General features: G+C 40.1%; 2 protein-coding genes across 2 annotated transcripts in view; one reads left to right on the plus strand and one right to left on the minus strand.

Annotated features, from left to right (window-relative positions):
• Positions 1–576: 576 nt before the first annotated feature.
• On the minus strand, positions 577–4,370 carry fbp1b (fructose-1,6-bisphosphatase 1b). The gene is made up of 8 exons (XM_008276168.1): positions 4,201–4,370; positions 3,607–3,769; positions 3,417–3,509; positions 2,459–2,599; positions 2,204–2,341; positions 1,216–1,335; positions 913–1,102; positions 577–815 (listed from the first exon to the last, which is right to left on the minus strand). The coding sequence occupies exons 1-7, from the start codon at positions 4,368–4,370 to the stop codon at positions 914–916; spliced, it is 1,014 nt and encodes a 337-aa protein (XP_008274390.1). The 3' UTR covers positions 577–815; position 913.
• Positions 4,371–14,828: 10,458 nt separating this feature from the next.
• Positions 14,829–17,277, plus strand: part of LOC103353279 (KN motif and ankyrin repeat domain-containing protein 1-like) — an 11,904-nt gene continuing 9,455 nt past the window's right edge. Inside the window, exon 1 of the mRNA XM_008276169.1 lies at positions 14,829–17,277. Coding sequence (XP_008274391.1) covers positions 15,070–17,277 — 2,208 coding nt within the window. The 5' untranslated portion in view covers positions 14,829–15,069.

Raw genomic sequence — 17,277 nt, forward strand, 5'->3', positions numbered from 1 at the left:
CATTCACATGTGTTTGTTAACAACAGAACAACCCGTGCTGTTTCTGATTTATGGTTATTTAGATGACTGAGAAACAATACTGTCCTTGTACTTGTACTGAGATATCTGGGCTTGCATCCCAAAATGCAATTATGTCCTAATAAATAATAAAATGATTTGCGTGCTCAGCTTTCTTAGGAGCAATGTCAGAGGAAAACATTGTTCATACATAAAAATGGTACTAATTTAGGGGAAATCGGAGTCCATAGAGAAGCATATTCCCAGAGTAGCACTGCAATCCTGGGTGGGGAATGTGAAAGAGCAGACCTTGGCCTTGTTACCATTAATGAGCGAGTTTTGGAGTAAGACTTGCTCCAAGCTTGAAATCCGGCTCTTGCTGCTTCTTCCCCATGTGAAAATGCATCAGCATGCTGTTATACCTCAGATCAAATTGTGCATTTTGGGTTTGCTAAATGAGTTGATAAAGTCACGTTTGTGGGATCTTTCTCATTACATATATAGAAAAAATTGTTCTTACATAGAAACACACATGACAACCCATACACAGACACTGAACTTTGGCAGCTCACTCAAAACTACAGCATCTTTCCATTTGTCTTTATTTAAAAAATACAGAGTAATTCTCTACAAATAACACACTTCAGCAAGATGTAAGGAGCACAGTGTGAGGCAGAGTTGATGGATCCAGTGAAGCTCCTGGTTTGTTCATCAGTGCAACAGAAGGAATGAATAAAAGGAGGAAGGAATGTCCTGACTGAGCCTCTTGATTGTGTTGTCAGTCCTGATTTTGGTTGCTCATCCCCAGGCTTGAGATGCTAAATTTAAGAAAAAGCAATTATTTGTATTTTTTTGTCTCAGTTTACTAGTTGATGCCTATTTTGCACTACAAGTAGACATAGTAGAGCTGAGTACCTCATTTGTTGTGCTTCTTGTAGATGGAAATATACTCCTGCACATCATCAGGGGACCCCAGGACCACAGGGACTCTCTGGTGGATGTTGGTGGGCTGGATGTCCAAGACATTTGTGGATCCAGTCGTAGCCATGCCTCCTGCCTGCTCCATGATGAAGGCCATGGGGTTGCACTCATAAAGCAGCCTCAGCTGAAAACCAGAGAACATAAGTGTTGTGACAGGATAACAATATATTTGATGTGTGGATATTATAGCAGCCTAATGCGAAATATACCAAATTTGTAGAAGCTTAACTAGCTCACCTTGCCCTTAGGACTCTTGACATTAGCAGGATATAAAAAGATTCCTCCATACACCAAAGTACGATGGACGTCTGCCACCATTGAACCGACATATCGACTGCCATATGGAGCCGAACCGTCCTAGAACAGAACAGAACAATTTATGATTCTGAACATTATATAATCTTCATAATGTTATACAATAATTCACAAAATAAAATTAGAAATGGCCAATTCCACATTAGGATCACAATAGTAAAAAAGAAAATCAGTAAAAAAAAAAATAAAAAAAAAAGTGAAAGTCTGGCGGCAAAAAAAAAAACATTATAAAATGGGGGAATACTGGGGGGACAAACTGTAGAAACTGTGTATATAATGGCAAATATATGTAAAATAATTGGATATATTTCTTAGCTAATTTGAATAGAGGAAATAAACTTTTTATACAAACTTTTTAATGATTTTTGATTTGAACATTATGAACAGTTTTAATCTGTCTTTTATGTTTATCATGTAAATTCTATATAATTTTCTCTATGACTTTAATAGACATTATTTTTAATTTAACAGGTAAAATGTGCAGTATAATTTAAAAAAAATATTTGCCATTTTTCAGTCCTTTATATACATAATTTGTTTTTTCAAATGATGTCAAATATTTGTAAAATAACAACATTTTTGGTGATTTAAATCCAGTACAAAGTTCTGTAATTTTACTGAGAAACATTATTAAAGAATGAATTACCATTTGTAAAAATACAAACAGTTAAAATGGATATTACTTATACTTTTGGCATCTGTTTCAGGGTTAATATTTAAAACTATGCAGTTTTCTGTGATTTTACTCGTCATTGTCTGTAGTTTAACAAAACCGGAAAACATTTTTAAAATAATAAATAGTTAAAAGCAAACAAACAAACAAAAAAACAGATTAATTACTTTTTAAAAGCTTTCATTTTTACCATAGTAATCACACTGATGCAGATTTTAATACACTTGTTGGGTTTACCTCTGGATATTTCTTCTTTTGTAGGTACTCTGTGACATCTGGATAAAAATGCTGTGCATATCCTTCATTCAAACTGTAGATTTTTCCCTTTTTCTTAATCTTCACATCTCGATCAACCAGGATGAACTCACCAATTGCCTGAAAAAGACACATGGGAGATGTTACGATGCATTCAAATATAGATAGTTCACCGGAGCGAACCCACTTGATGTCATGGTTTTAATACAAACTATTGCAGTAAAACTTTAGTCTTACAGGATCAAGCATGAAGCAGTTGACTCCCTGACCGGTGGAGAGCACCATCATGGTGGCACTGCCATACAGGGCGTAACCAGCTGCTACGATGTTCCTTCCAGGCTGCAGAGAGTCCTTCTCTAATGGCTCCCCATCTGTGGTCTGTGTAGAACAAAGAGGAAAAATATCAGAAATTGAAAATGCATTTTGAGGGCCAATGAGATGCAACACACAGTTACCATGGGGTTTTTCACACAGTGATATATGTGGAGATGAATACAATGCTGGCAACAGTGTTAACACTAACTCTGACTCACAAACGTCACGTTCCTATACAACTAAACCACATTCTCATTTATGTTACACTATGACATAGCAGAAAGGCTTCCAGTTTGAATGAACCACAAAGTCCACAATAGGAGGCTGGAAACTTGGGCTTGTGAGTTCTGTGGTACCATTATTCTTATGCTTGAGTTGTGTTTTCTCTTGCTGTTTGGTTAGGCCAAGTAAAATATCATTGTTTGGATTAAAATACAACTCTTCCATGAAAGTTAAATATAACCTAGATTGTGTAAATGTTATGTGAGACCATTGGACAGCTAACCTTGTCCATGTTTTTTGCAAAACTCTGGTGGTTTACAGCCATGCTAGCAGCCGTGTGAGGGACATAGTGGTAGTTTGAACTAAAGCTTAACTAAAATGTCTCCTTTAAGCAGCTATTTACCATGTTTACAATCTCACTCTGATATGTCAATATACGAATGTTGAGATGTTTCACTCAAAGGCAGGGGACCAAGAATCTCTGTACAACATTACACGTCAATCTAATTTGTGATATTTTAGTTTAGACTGACCAACCTGCCATCCTTAGAGCTGTGCTGTTAGCACAGATGAAAGTATGAACGCAGGACTATCCATAGCTGAACTGCTGCGATGCTGAACAAAGGGCTGTCGTAATAACTCTATCAGGGTCACTGACCTTTCTGTAGATAGCAAAGATTGTTCCAATGGAGACGAGACAGTCGATGTTGGAGGAACCATCCAGTGGATCAAAGCACACAATGTATTTTCCCTGTGGGGTGAGAGAAAAATACATTTTATTAACATTACAAAGAAAAAAAGGCCTGTTCAGACAAACATGAGTTTACACAGTGTCCAGGTGCACATACTCTCTTGTCTGGCTCCACGATGATGGCCTTCTCATCTTCCTCAGAGACCAGAACACAGGAGGTGAAGGAGGACTTGATCATGTTGACGACCAGGTCATTGGACAGGACGTCCAGCTTCTTCACCTGGTCTCCGGTCACATTGGTGCTTCCAGCGATGCCATATCTTCCCAGAGAGGACAGAAAAGAAACTTAACTTTAAAAAAAATCTTTCTGTTAACCCACTACAGGAAATGTGGTAACAATCAACACAAGGCATCTTGCACCAGTGAGAAAGGCCTGAGAAACCTATTATCTTGTTGACCTCTGCCCTGGGGGATTGTGCACAACATGTGCAGAGTTTACCTTTGGCCGGGGGCTTAGTTACAACAGCTTCCTGCTTCTCAGGTTACACTGCATTTAACTGCAACTAACATTTTTTCAGCTAAAAACAATATCAACAGATTAATTGATAATGTTGTTGTTTGCAGCTTTAGGTAAAACAGAGTGAAAATCTAAACTTGTGAAAGTAAAATAGTGCACATATTAACTTGCATTTTCAAATGCATGCAAGTCTTTGCTATTCACATGTGTGAAGAATTTTAAAACGCTACTCACAGGTTAGCAATCCCAGCCTTCCTGACAGCGGTGGAAATGGCTTTGACAGCAGTGCAGATGGAGTTGAGCAGGTTTGTCAGCTCACCAGTTCCGTGGGCCTTCCTGCCCTCCTCCAGGACAAACCTGGTGAGGGTCAGCACGTTGGTATCGAAGGCTCCTGTCTCAGACATTTTGCTGTCAGGCGTGGGACCAGGACTGCGACCTAACGCCGTAAGTGAAATAGGTAAGCGATTCTGCAAAGTTAAAAAGTGGACTCTACAACAGAGATAGGGGAAGGAACAGGGGTGTGTAACTCCTCTAGCCAATCACATGTGTCCTTCCTAACAGAGAGGGGTGTGTTTGATCACTTCTGTGGCTCCAGGTTTAAGAGAGCAAAGTTCAAAGATAGGGAAGAGTTTTATTTTAAGGTAGAAATAGCCTCAATTTATTCCCCGATCACTGGGATCTCAGCTAAAATGAGTTTTTGTCAGTCTGCATGTAAGTTATGTACAGTTCTGCAAAATGCTTTGAGTAAAAATTTTGTCTCAATGCAATCTGGTTTCATTGTGTTCATGAGTGTTTGCTGCATTAATCCCTACATTCAACAGTATCAGCAAATGCTCTGTGTTTTTCATATAGTTTCTGGGCTCCTATTATGTTTTAATGAATCAGCCAGACAAATTTTCTTAACTGTTTTAGTTTTATATCTGCCAAATAATTTATCCGATTCAGAATATAGACAGGATATAGTCCAAAAAAGTAGTATCACTACATCATCCTTGGAAAATAACCTAAATTAAAAAAAAAAAAAAAAAAAAAGACAAATAGCTTATACTGGGATTGACTAACTCAGCACTTCTCTTGACATACAGCTCAGACATGCTCTCCCTGCATGATCATGAAGAAGTTTAAAGTTCAAACCACAGGACTCATTGTCCTTGTCTACCTTGTCTGATTTTTTTTATAGCACCTCTAATTTTAATGTTTACTGATAAAACACTGTGCGTATTGTCATAAAGAGCCACATTCAGGTGGTGCATGTTGTCTCTGTGTCAGTGTGTCTCTGCGTGATCATCGTTAGTTTATGGCTTTCGTCTCTGTCTGTGACACAAACATGAAAAGGTAAAAGGACTTCGTATGGTTCATTGAGTTACTTACATCATAAGCTCACACAAAACAAGTCAGAGACCTGTTTCACAACATACAGCTTAAGTTGAACTTTGAACTTAACAGGACACCAGCAAAGATATTCACTCTGACGTAGGAAATGATGTTGATCAAACACCAGTCATGTTTTGTTTTTTAGGTTAATGATAAGAATTTATTGCAGATATAGTTTTTACAGACAATTAGAAGAGCTCCAAACTGCACACAAACTATCATATTTACATAGCTCTCTTGACAGACATAATAAATATTCAAAAGGTAAAACACACATTATATTTGCCTGAAAACAACAGAAGTTGCACTAACATGCACCTTTTCCCTGGAAAAGCCGCTCAGACTCAAAGGGAACAACTTTGTTACCACTAATCAGAGGTTTAGTGGTGCTTGGAGATGTTGGTATGCTCTTAATTTATGCCCCCATGTGTTTTTAAAACAGCACATGTAGCAAAGAATAAGCGACCGCTATTGCATATTCAGTTTGCTTCAAAATAGACCAGCAGTGTTTATACATGCTCTTTTAGCTTCTGCTGTTTGAAATCAGGGAAGTCAGATCATTATGAAATTAAAGTGCGGCTCTAGTCATTGGCCTTCTGAACACTGCAGTGCTGACGTAGAAATGCTATACTGTGGTGTTGACTGCTCATGTAATGTCTTCCAGCATATAAAAAACATCATATGGACATAGGGTGTGTTTGACGTTAGCCTCAGAGGAGGTGCAGGTTTTGCGTTCACTATCGGCCCACAGACTGTGTGGGGACCTCTGAGTGTGTCTCATTTAGGGTTAGCTGTAACGAATAATTTACACAAATATCATTTACTCCTCATCAACATGAAGAAACTGTCAAATGTGTATAAGAATTACTGATAACTGAAATTAGCTGTAGATAATAGATCTAATAATTTTAGATTTAAAAGAAAAAACAATTCGTCACTGTGATTACCAAATTCCTTTTTAGCTGTGCTGGTTGTACAGTACCAGGAACCTCCACAATTAATGACACATAGCAATCAGCAGGGCTGGGTAATACTGTACAGCAGTACATGGAAATATAAGAACAGGATATGCTATCACTGCATTATTCTTTTTAATTTGCATACTAACAACCTGTGAAACCAAACATTACTTTTCTCTTGAGCACTATTTTTCCCATAATTGGGGAAAATGTATCACAGATACAGGATTTTTTAAATTTTTCATGATCAGTTCAGATGCTTAAATTTGAATTGGGTAAAATGTGAATTTATTTGGACATGAACCTGTTCCTGAGGATTTGCGTCTCCCTCCGAGCCTCCCTCTTGGTTTGCCACAGTGCGTCTTACCAATCTATACAGTGTCTCCTCCAGAGCGTGGTCGTTTTCTCTCATCAGCTGAAAGTATTGGAAGACCAACATTTCTTAAAGGACTTATATTATTTCTCACAAGCTAACACAGGTCCTGGGTGTCTTCATGAACTGTCAGTGACATGGTTTGGTCAAAAAAACCTTAAGGATCAAGCAGCACAGCACCTCTGTCTAAACACCACTGTTCAGAATGGCCGGTATTAAAGTTACTGAAAATAAACACTGGATATATATGACAGGAAAACCAACATATTGTGTTAGTAAGGTGCTAAACAACTGATTACATGGGCATGGCATGATAGGATGTCAATTGCTAAAGCTGATCATACAACACACCCATATATAATCTTCTGCACTCATGTTTTTCAGCACATTCATGAGTTTATTACATTCAACCATCTATATGTTCAACTACAAACTGATTGAGGTGTATTAAAACACTAACCTTGGCTTCAGCTAGAATGTGGTCACGTTTCAGCTCAAGAGCCATGCGTCTCCCTTCTTGATAGTGGGAATTCTGGGGGTCAAGTTTATGTTGGGTGGCCATTTCAATAAAATAGCAACAGAGAGACAGACAGAGAGACAAGTACAAAAACAGACACTGTACAATGGAGAGAGAGAGAGAGAGAGAGAAACTAGATAGACAGATACACAGAAACAATACAAGCGATAGAAAAATAACAGAATATTATTCATGTAGTTATATTATTCGTTTCTTTATTTATTAACACAGTTAGGGGCATTTAAACAAACTCAGTTTAGGATAGTGGTCACAGTTCTGTTTCCATCATCCAAGTGGGCCAGACTAGACTTTAGCAGAGTCTGCCAAATACTGCTCCATCTCTTGCTTGGCACTTCGATCTTGCTCCTCAGGGTGTTGGAGTCCGACAGCATTAGCGTGGATATCTCCTGCTGTTTTATTTTTTTGGCGGTGGCACAGCAGCAGTGTCCTTGTCATGCCTTTCTGTCGGCTCCTTCTCCGCCTCCCGGAACGCTGCTGCTGGTGCAGATGCTCCATGACAGTAAAGTAGCTACTGGGCTGGGGGAGGGGGAGTGTTCAGATCTCAAAATTAATATCCGGATACCACTACAATTATCAAGTATTCAGATATTCAGGTCCAGCCCTTCTGTACTTTACATTTTAATAAATTACTGCATGTCAGAACCAAAATGATGAGTAATTGCAGAGAAAAGAATCAGTTATTTGACATTTAAGTGATTTGACATTTAAGTGAAGCATGCAACAGACAATCAATAGCTACGAACCTACCGGGACACTAGATTGACTGCAATGAAAGCATCCCAGAAAAAAAATAGAGAGACAGATAAATGAAAGTAACAACGAGCATGTAGCCCAAACAGAGTAAAATCACAAGTATTTTCTGTTCATACATCACTTTACTAACTTTTGAAAACATTTCAACTGAGAATGTAACTATGAACATTATCAATGTGTGTGTTCACTTCATCCAGAAAATACCTGGATATTTTTTCCCTTTTCTATTTGAATGGATACAGAGTTTATATGCAGCTGGAGCACACCTGCTCAGCGCCAGTGTTTACAGAATGTTAGTGTTGGTCAGTGTGGGCACACACATCTTTATAGTGATCTCTATGGTTTTTAGTGTGGACGGGCCATAACAGAAAAACTGGTTAATGCCTGACTGTTGGAAAAAAAGAACGACAAAAACATCACAGTATATATGCTGTCTAATAGGGAATAAACGTCTAAGTCCTATTGAAATGTATTGGTTTGAAATTCGTTGGGGGGACAGGAAAATTTTGGGCAATACATATCTCTGGACACGAATCAATAGATTAGGTTTTGTGACTGTTTTATGAACTGCCATGAGACTGGGTTGTGCATCCATACAGCGTCATAATCCAGCTCAGAGGGAAACTCCCACCGTGTCCTGTGGATGTCCTTTCGGCGTCTTCATTCTTTATTTCAAGAAGAAGTCTGTCAGTCTGCTGGAGGTGGACATTTGCTTCTACACAGGTATGAGTTGCTCCACACAATGTCCAGCGTCTTCTCAACATCTACTCCTAGAACTGGGATCATGTCACAAATCTCCAGATGAGGCTGGAACTCATTGACTGGGAGGTTCAGATACTTCCTTGACCTTCTTCTGTAGGGTTCTAGGAGGAGACTAGAACTCACTGGAAGATCTCATCTGGCCTGGGATCCTCCAGGAGTAGCTGAAAAACACTGTGCTGCTGATCTGCTGCCACCAGACAGACTCTGATCAGAAGAAGAAAAAGATGGATGAGAACAAATCTGCTGATGGGTCGCTTTAGAAAGTGTCAGGAAACAGTAAAACCAGTAAAAAGTGACTGGAACCAAACAGATTTACATTGGAGGCTTTTTCATTTTTCATTCTGAGCTGAACTTGTGCTTTTCTAAATGTGAACCTTGTTCATGATTCAGAATTGATTCCAGAATGTTTCTGTCTGGTGATGCTCTGCAGGATGCTGTGATATCAGCCTAGAGCACAACAGACACTCAGAGATCCACAGATATGAGAGAAGCGGCAGCAGCAACAGACCACCAGCAGATGGCGCTCTGGCACTATGTATCCTCAGCTTCAGGAGTAACTGAGTACTTTTACTGGAGGACTGACCATGTTGAGCTGCTTGTACTTTACCTTCATCTCCTGCTGCGAAAGATGCAAAACAGCTACAAAAGAGACACAAAAGTGCCTCAAAAATGACAAAGTCAAATATCTTTTATTGTACTTTGAGGGCGAAAAAAAATCCTGCAGATCATTGATGTACTTGCAGTTTGTTTTTTGTTTTTTAAATCAAACCAAACATTTTGCTTGAGATGCCCATTTTTGCATTGTATGCATAGTCCCGTAGATTTCTGTTGGTATATGATGTTGAAACAAGCAAATATTGCAACATCAGTACTGCAGGTAAAAAGGTATGTTTCTGGTTGAATTTGAAAGTTCATCCTGTGGTCCCTCCTTCACCAAAAATGTACCTGTTTATTCCTCCTGAGTGCAGTAAACACAACACATGTGAGAACTGTGCTGGATTCAGAGTGAAGAAGATATTAACCACTGACCAACAGTGATGATCACACAGGAGTTGTGCCACTGCTTTACTCAGCGTGTGCATGCACAGGCTCTGCAGGGGGCACTCAAAAAATACCAAGAGAAGCAGCATCACTGGAGGTTTAAGAGGCAGCTGAAAGAACTGTGATTGGTTGCATGTGGAGTTCCCAACACATTTCTGATGAGGGTGGAGTTTGTTGAAAGTGAAAGGAACATCAAGGAAATTAAAGGGAGTGATCATCTAAGATCTAACAAAGATTTCTCGTCCCTACTTCTTCACATTCAGTTCCCAGACCTTTACATCAGGTCTCTAGACTTTCCCAGCTTGTCCTTCCTTCTCCCCAGAGGTCTGAGTTCAGCCCTTACTTTAGTGTGGAGTGGAACATGTGTTTCCACACTGCGTCCACATGAGGTCACTGTGCAGCTTACAAATGCTGAATAAGTGAAGTCTGAGGAAAAGATGCAGTTCCAAGGAGCATCCTCCTGTTGCCTCAGCAGAGCAATGAATCAGTTTGAGTGTTGTAGTTTTCTGCAAATTAAAACAGTCATTTGTTTTTTTGTCATTTTAGCTTTTTTCTTCCATCAACAGCTCCTGCACAATTCTTAAGAGTCTCTATATTAAGTGCTACTACAATTTACTTATTGAGAGGGTACATTTTTAATCCTTGAAGACCACATGGTGCAGTAATAGTGTTTAGTTTTCTTTGGTTTAGAAACAGAACCTCCAGGAGGAAAGCGTGGATTTATTTCATATTAGTGGCAAACTTCCACCTTTGAAACCAGAAGCTTCAGCGACAAGAAAAAAATGATGTCGTGTAATCGAGTCAACAGAAGAAAAGACATCATGAATATTTCACTGAGGACTCTTCATCACCTGACTGACTCCCTGCAGCACCTGTTGTGCGCGGTGACAGCTCTCCGCGCATGCGCTGGGAAAACTTTTCAGGAATGGCGTTAAACAGCCAAAAACAAAGGAGGAAAGAGGAATAAGATGGACTCGCGGTCACACTACTGTTTAAAATATACTGTGTGACTTTTTCCCAGCCGACAGGATAACTTTCTGGCATAATATTCACCGTCTACATCCCCGAACATGTAGGTGTCCACCTTCTCCTGCTGCAAAGGTGAGTGACTGCTCATCGCGTCAGCTAACACAAGCTAGCAGGCTAACAGGTGACTTTATGTCCAGTTTGAACACAGGGAGAAACTAAACGTTTGCTCAAAGATACACAAGTAGCAGCTTTGCAGCATCACATGTCCTTGTACAACTTTGTCTTGCAGCCTATTTTCTCATTATGACCACAAGGCGTCAGGCTTCAGCAGCATTCAGTCCTTTTAAACACTGTTTTGGATGGCAGAGCATGTTTGTGTTCATTTTTCCTGCTGTCCTATTTTTTAGAAATCATGATAGAATAATTTATTTTTAGGCTAAAAAAAAAAAAAAAAAAATATCTGCAGGTTTCGTTTTCAAATGTATGGAAGATGTTTTGTGAATTGCATCATACAAGCTCGTTATCTTAAAATAGCCTTATTGATAGAGAGAAGGTTTAAAAGCAGGTATTGTCTTTAAGATACAGACTATGGCTTTAGGTAGCCCAGAAATGTTGTGATTTCTTTTTTCACTAATAAACCCCCTCCCAAAAAAAAAATAAAAGGAAAAATATTGGTAAAATTATAATGTCTTGACCATTTAGGTCTACTCAAGCCCAGGACTTACAAAATAACATTGTTTTAATGATGGTATCTCAGCAGTAGTATAGAAAACATCAAGTCTGTAAACCCCAAGCTGTTTATACATGTTTTTTCTCTTTTCACCTTTCACTGTTGCCTCATTTATTTTTTACTGCAACAAAGACTCCTGCACCTCTATGGAAACAGCATGACAATGACTGGAAACACAGAGAACTCAAACCTGTCTTAGTGCAGAGTTATAATGCCATAAATCATAAAAAAGAAAAACAAAAGTGGAAATTCTGGTATCAGCATGTGCATTATTTTTCCTCGAGCCCCCAAGTATGGCTCTGAATACTATAGATGTTTTGCTCCTTACATGTCTAATTTGTCTCCATACTTGTCTCCTATCTCCTCTGTGTGAAGTTCATCCCAGTTCAGCTGAAAGGTTCCTGATATTTTGTTATGTGACTGCTGGTTGCAGCTGAGTCACCACTGGCTGTTAAGTTGTGCAGAGAAGCCCAGAATTTTCTTTTTTTTTTTACAGAATCTGGTTGGAGCAAATTGTTTATTGTTGGAAAACCCTTAAATGAGTCATACAGAATAGTGTGATTTTGATAAACATCGCAATTTTAAGCTTAGATTTTGTTAGGTTTTCCTATCAAAACAACATGTCACAGATAAGTAGAGCAGAGACCGCTGGGAATGTGAAAATCCAATGATTAGTTTTGTTTTTATAGTTTCTGGCTCTAAAAAAAAATGGTGTCATTTTGTTGGTTTGTTATAAAAACAGTTAGCCTTTCAAACACATCAGAGGGTTTTGGGCTTCAGAGGGTTAAATCCTTGGACATATATGTCCAACAGTATTAACACATCAGGTTTTGTACCACAGAGACAAACACATTCAGTCTAGTTGAAAGTGTTGCAGGGTGACAGTGTTTCCTGCTCTGCTGAATATTCATGCAGTTGCTGCACACATGCAGAGGTAATTTCAGGCCACCATGGAACAATAACTATTAGCTTTGTTGGCGAGCTGGCAGGCTCACCTGTATCATCAAATCTGGACCTCAGATACTTCCAAATGGGGAGTAATTGTGTCATGCACAGAAGTCTGGGCTTCTGTTCAGCACTTCAGAGCTTTAAAATGCTTTTTGTTGTCAGCTAACAATGTTTCTTTGTTGATTTTGCACCAAGTCTTCCAGGATCACTTCATTATAGAATTAAAAAAAAAACAAAATCTGAAATACATTACGCATACTGTAGATAGTGATGTGTTAAATTAACTTAGGCCCACATAGACAGAGAGGTTTCAAATCGCCACTGGAGGTCAGTCTGCACTCTGAGTAATTTAATGAAGAGATTAATGAAGCAATAAATGAGGATATCTGTGTTCTTTTGGGACACATAAGGTGTTGTGTCTCTAAAATGTGTTTATACAGTGGTGTTACTGAGAATAGTTGCCTACAGGGTTTCATGTCAAATAGAGAAGAAAGGAGCATACATAATTTAAAATCTTCTTCTTTGTGTCTCTGGTTGTCTAATTTCAGATTCTGTTTTTCATGCATTTTTTTCCCGTGTCTTGACTGCAAATTTGACTGCACTCCTCAAATGAGTTTCCCCAAATCACTCTGTAACATTCTTCTGAGAGCAGCAGAAATAGTACTTTGAGTCACTGTGGCTGACTCTAAAGAGAACTTGCTAAACTTATTGGATTTATTGCCTAAGGCTTTATGTACGTCTCTTCATTCACACAGGCTTCAAATGAAAAACAAAGCGTCTTTGGATGTCAGTGGAGAGATTTGATGATGCCTGTTTTTTTTCATGTGAAATGTGGATTTCTTTTATGTACGCCAAAATGTACTCACACATCTGCAGATTTATTTTCTGATGAGCCTTTTAGTCTGTGAAGAGATGGAAAATAGTGAAACAATGCAGGCAACTTCCCAACTGCCTTCCCAGCATGCGTTGTTTTGGTCAATCGCAAACCTCAAAATATTACATTTTCTTAATTTCCTCTTGCTATTACATCTCCATATGTTTTCTTCTATTTTTCCTGTGTGCATACACTGAACTGGGGCTTGGGAGAACAGTTTTTACTGTACAGGTGTGGAATAAGACCTAGAGAGGAAGCCGCTACATGCTGAGAACAGAAGGTGCTTACTGAAGAGAAAGTGATACGGTATTGCATTGCAGTGAGTCACTGTTGTGCACCGAGGCTTCGCCTTTTGCTCACTGTAGTTTTGCAGAATTAACTATAATGTGTCATGGTCCGGTATTACATTACCTTTATGCAAGCATTGTAATGTTAGCTGTTATTGACTGCTGGACCTGAGTTGGGAGAGAGAAAGAGATTATACATATGAGGAAGGCAGCAACACTTCACATGAAACAGCTAATAATCAAGATGTGAAGCAGAGTTAATTCAGTGTTTTTCTTTTATTTACAGACTTATTCAAAGGTCCTGCTGGATGTAAAGGGGTCGCTCCATTATTGATGCTTTCTGAAACATATTCATGGCTCAAGGCAGTTACATCCTGAGAAATGTGTCAGGTAACTATTATTAATATCATGCCAATAACTTAAATGCAAAGTTTTTAAATAATTTGTGTTTAATTTGTACAGATTTCTGCATGTAATTCACAAACCTTGTCCAGGATTTTTGTTGATAAAAGTTATATGAGATTTAAACCTATCCTTGCAAAGCAGGTTAAGCTCCCTGTCAGCATTAAGTGTTAAACATTTACTGTTTAAATACAAATATAATGAATTGCAATTGTATTGTTTCAAGTATTTACTTTACTTTTTTGTTTATTCACTGGCTGAAATACTTGGGAGATGTCTGTGGTTGAGAAAACCTGCCAAGAGAACAGTCGGGCATTTAGAGGGAAAGTTGCAGAGTAATTATAGTGTGGGTTCAGTCTATGTAGAGAGACATGCCATTTGGAGAGGAGCGACTACTGAAAACAGTGTCTACACGATTGGTAAGTCCTCCTCTGTCCCTCCTCCTCTTGTGGGACAGGCTCAGAGGGGTTATAGTCAAAAACATTCTGAGGTGAAGGAAGGCTTTAGACTCGAATAGAAATGGTCACTGATGAATGCATCGTACTAAGGTAAGGAAAGAATTGTGAAAGGTAGAAATTATATAGCATAAATCATCAAAAGGCTGTAGAAATTGTATTTTTGCAGCATGGAATGATTATTTAATGTGATATTTTTAGTAATAAGAAGTCAAGAGCATTTTGTACTTTCAGTATTAGTAGTTTGTTGTACATTTAACGTCTCGTTTTATAGTTAAGTTTAAACTTAAATGTGCAGTGCATTTAAAAGTTTCTTATCTTTATTAATTGTAGTTGTATTTTGGATTTTCCACCTTCCAGCCTACTGTTTGATCTATGTCGGTTTAACAGGTCAAACCACTGAAGAGTGTGTTCCTAAGTATCTGGGGATTGACTATAGTTATCAGTCGGACTTGGACTGCCTCAAGTGTGTGGACGGTTTCCAAAACGACGCCACCATTAAGCGACTAAGCCTGAAGAAGAGGCCCAGAGTGGCCGTCAATAATGGGGAAAAAACACAGAGTGGCATTTCATCCAGCCAGTGGTATTCTGCAGAGTCCTTGTCCTCATCTGGCAGTGATGATACAAGACTCCTGGGCATGTCTTGTTCAGCTAGAGGTAGACCTCCTCTTCCTCCGCCACATGGTTCCTCACTGGATAACAAATCCACCAGGAATGAAGTTCCAGCAACTTCTCAACCACACTCAGAGTCAAAGCCTCAGCCCGCTGCCAGATCTCTTGGTTTACAAAGACAAAGCCCTGTGATTGAAAAGACCACTGTGGAGACCCACAAGCCCCTGAATCAGGAGGTAAAAAGCCAGACACCACCTCAGCCCTTTCCCCGTCGACGACTGGCCAGCTTTGGAGGCGTAAGCTCCCCTGGGTCACTCTCGCCCTTTACTGGCCTTGGTGCATATAATCAGAACAACAATGGGAACAAGCCTACTGGCACAGGCTCTGATTTGCATGTCCACCTTAACTCATCGCTGGGCAGCAGAGGCAGCACAGGCTGCCTGAGGCTGAGCCCACAGAGCTCTGGTAGAACCACTCCAGTTTCAGGTCTTGGCTCCATGCACCTGCAGCATGTCCGTGACCAGATGGTGGTAGCTCTGCAAAGGTTGAAAGAGCTGGAGGAGCAGGTGAAAATCATCCCTATCCTCCAGGTAAAGATCTCAGTCCTTCAGGAGGAAAAGAGGCAGCTGGTCTCTCAGTTCAAGAACCAAAGTGACAGCGAGGGCATAAATGATGTGATCTGGAAAAGATCATACAGCATGGAAGGATCTGACATTGAGAACAAGTTGAATACTGAAGAAGAACTTGAAGGGATAGTGAAAAGTGACTGCTCTGACTTTACTGAGTTCAGACAACTGAATGAAGAGTTGCAGGCTTTAGAGAGAGCTATCAAAGGTGGACAGATGCAAGCATGGCACGGAAAAGGTCATAGCCCACTGCATGACAAGGCTATCACGTCAGTCACCGTTGGAACTGACAAAGATATGGATGTCACTTTGTCTAAACCCTCAAAAATACACAAATGTGTGTACACTGATCAGGTAGAGACAAGGTCTATAGCAACAGAGGTGTGTGAAGTTAATCTCGGAATTTACTCAGAACAGGAGGCAGAGCTTGACGCTCAGCAACTACTAAACGGTGCCTTAAAGGAGAGAATTTGTCAGTTAGAAGCAGAGTTGAAAGAATCAGCTCTCCAGACAGAGCTGACACGTCTGAAACTAGAGCTTCAGACTGCAGGAGCCAGGAACCGAGTGGACAAGGCCTGCTTAGCTAAACCATCCACTGAAAGCACAGGCACAGAAGCTAGGCCTCTCACCAAAAACCAGGGAGCGGGTAATCACATAGAGCTTCAAGATGCCAGCGCAGGAGATACAATAGAGGTAAAGACTGTTGGAGTATCTTGTGAGCCTAAGATGAAGACTGTTTGCATCGGCCCAGATGTTCCCATGAGCCACTGGGAGGTGAGGGAGCGAGTGGAGACCAGGGAAAAGGCCATGGGGGTCCAGGTTTTAACAAATACACAAGGAGTTGGGACTGAGATAAAGGTATGTGACGCAGAAAGCAACACAGAGGTGCCAATGGAGAATCTTGTGACGAAGAAAGAAAAGATCAAGCATCATTCAGTGGCTTGCGGAGATTGTTCTGTTGACGTTATCCTTTGTGAGGCCAAGGAAGTGGTTTCTCAAGGAATGACCACAGATCCAGTCAGAGGAGTTGACCTGGGAATCATGGCATCACCCCAGACAGCTTCACAGCGCACCAACACTGTATCCAGTTCAGTGTCTCGCTTTACCAACACCAGGCATGCCTTCAGCGCTGACTCCAGCACGAATACGCTCCTCAGTACCCAAAACAAGCACACCAACACTGCTCACACTCCCACTCGGTCAGTGTCTGTAGGCAACAGGGTCCGAGACGTCCAGTGCACCGCAGAAACCCGTACGATTGGTATAGGTACTGCAAACGTAGTAGAAAGTTTTTTTAAACAAACACCAGAGACAGCGATGAAGGTAACTCGAGACACTGGTGTTGGGTACACAAACATTAATGACAATTTCCTGGTTGGACTGAAAACTCGAAATATGGCCTCTGGACCATCCCATCTTCCCGACCCTGTCAAGACAAAGAGTGTCGGCGTAGGGGAAGGGAGGATAAGGAATTTGTCCGTTTCATCCAGTGCACCTGGACAGAATTTCCAGCAACCTACACAGCCCCAGTGGGACCATGAGCTGAACCATTACATAGAAAAGATGCACAGGCTCCTTAAGGAACATGGAGACCTGCTCACAGAGGAC

This window comes from Stegastes partitus, unplaced genomic scaffold, assembly GCF_000690725.1.
Source record: "Stegastes partitus isolate 25-593 unplaced genomic scaffold, Stegastes_partitus-1.0.2 Scaffold66, whole genome shotgun sequence".
Taxonomy (NCBI): Eukaryota; Metazoa; Chordata; class Actinopteri; family Pomacentridae; genus Stegastes; species Stegastes partitus.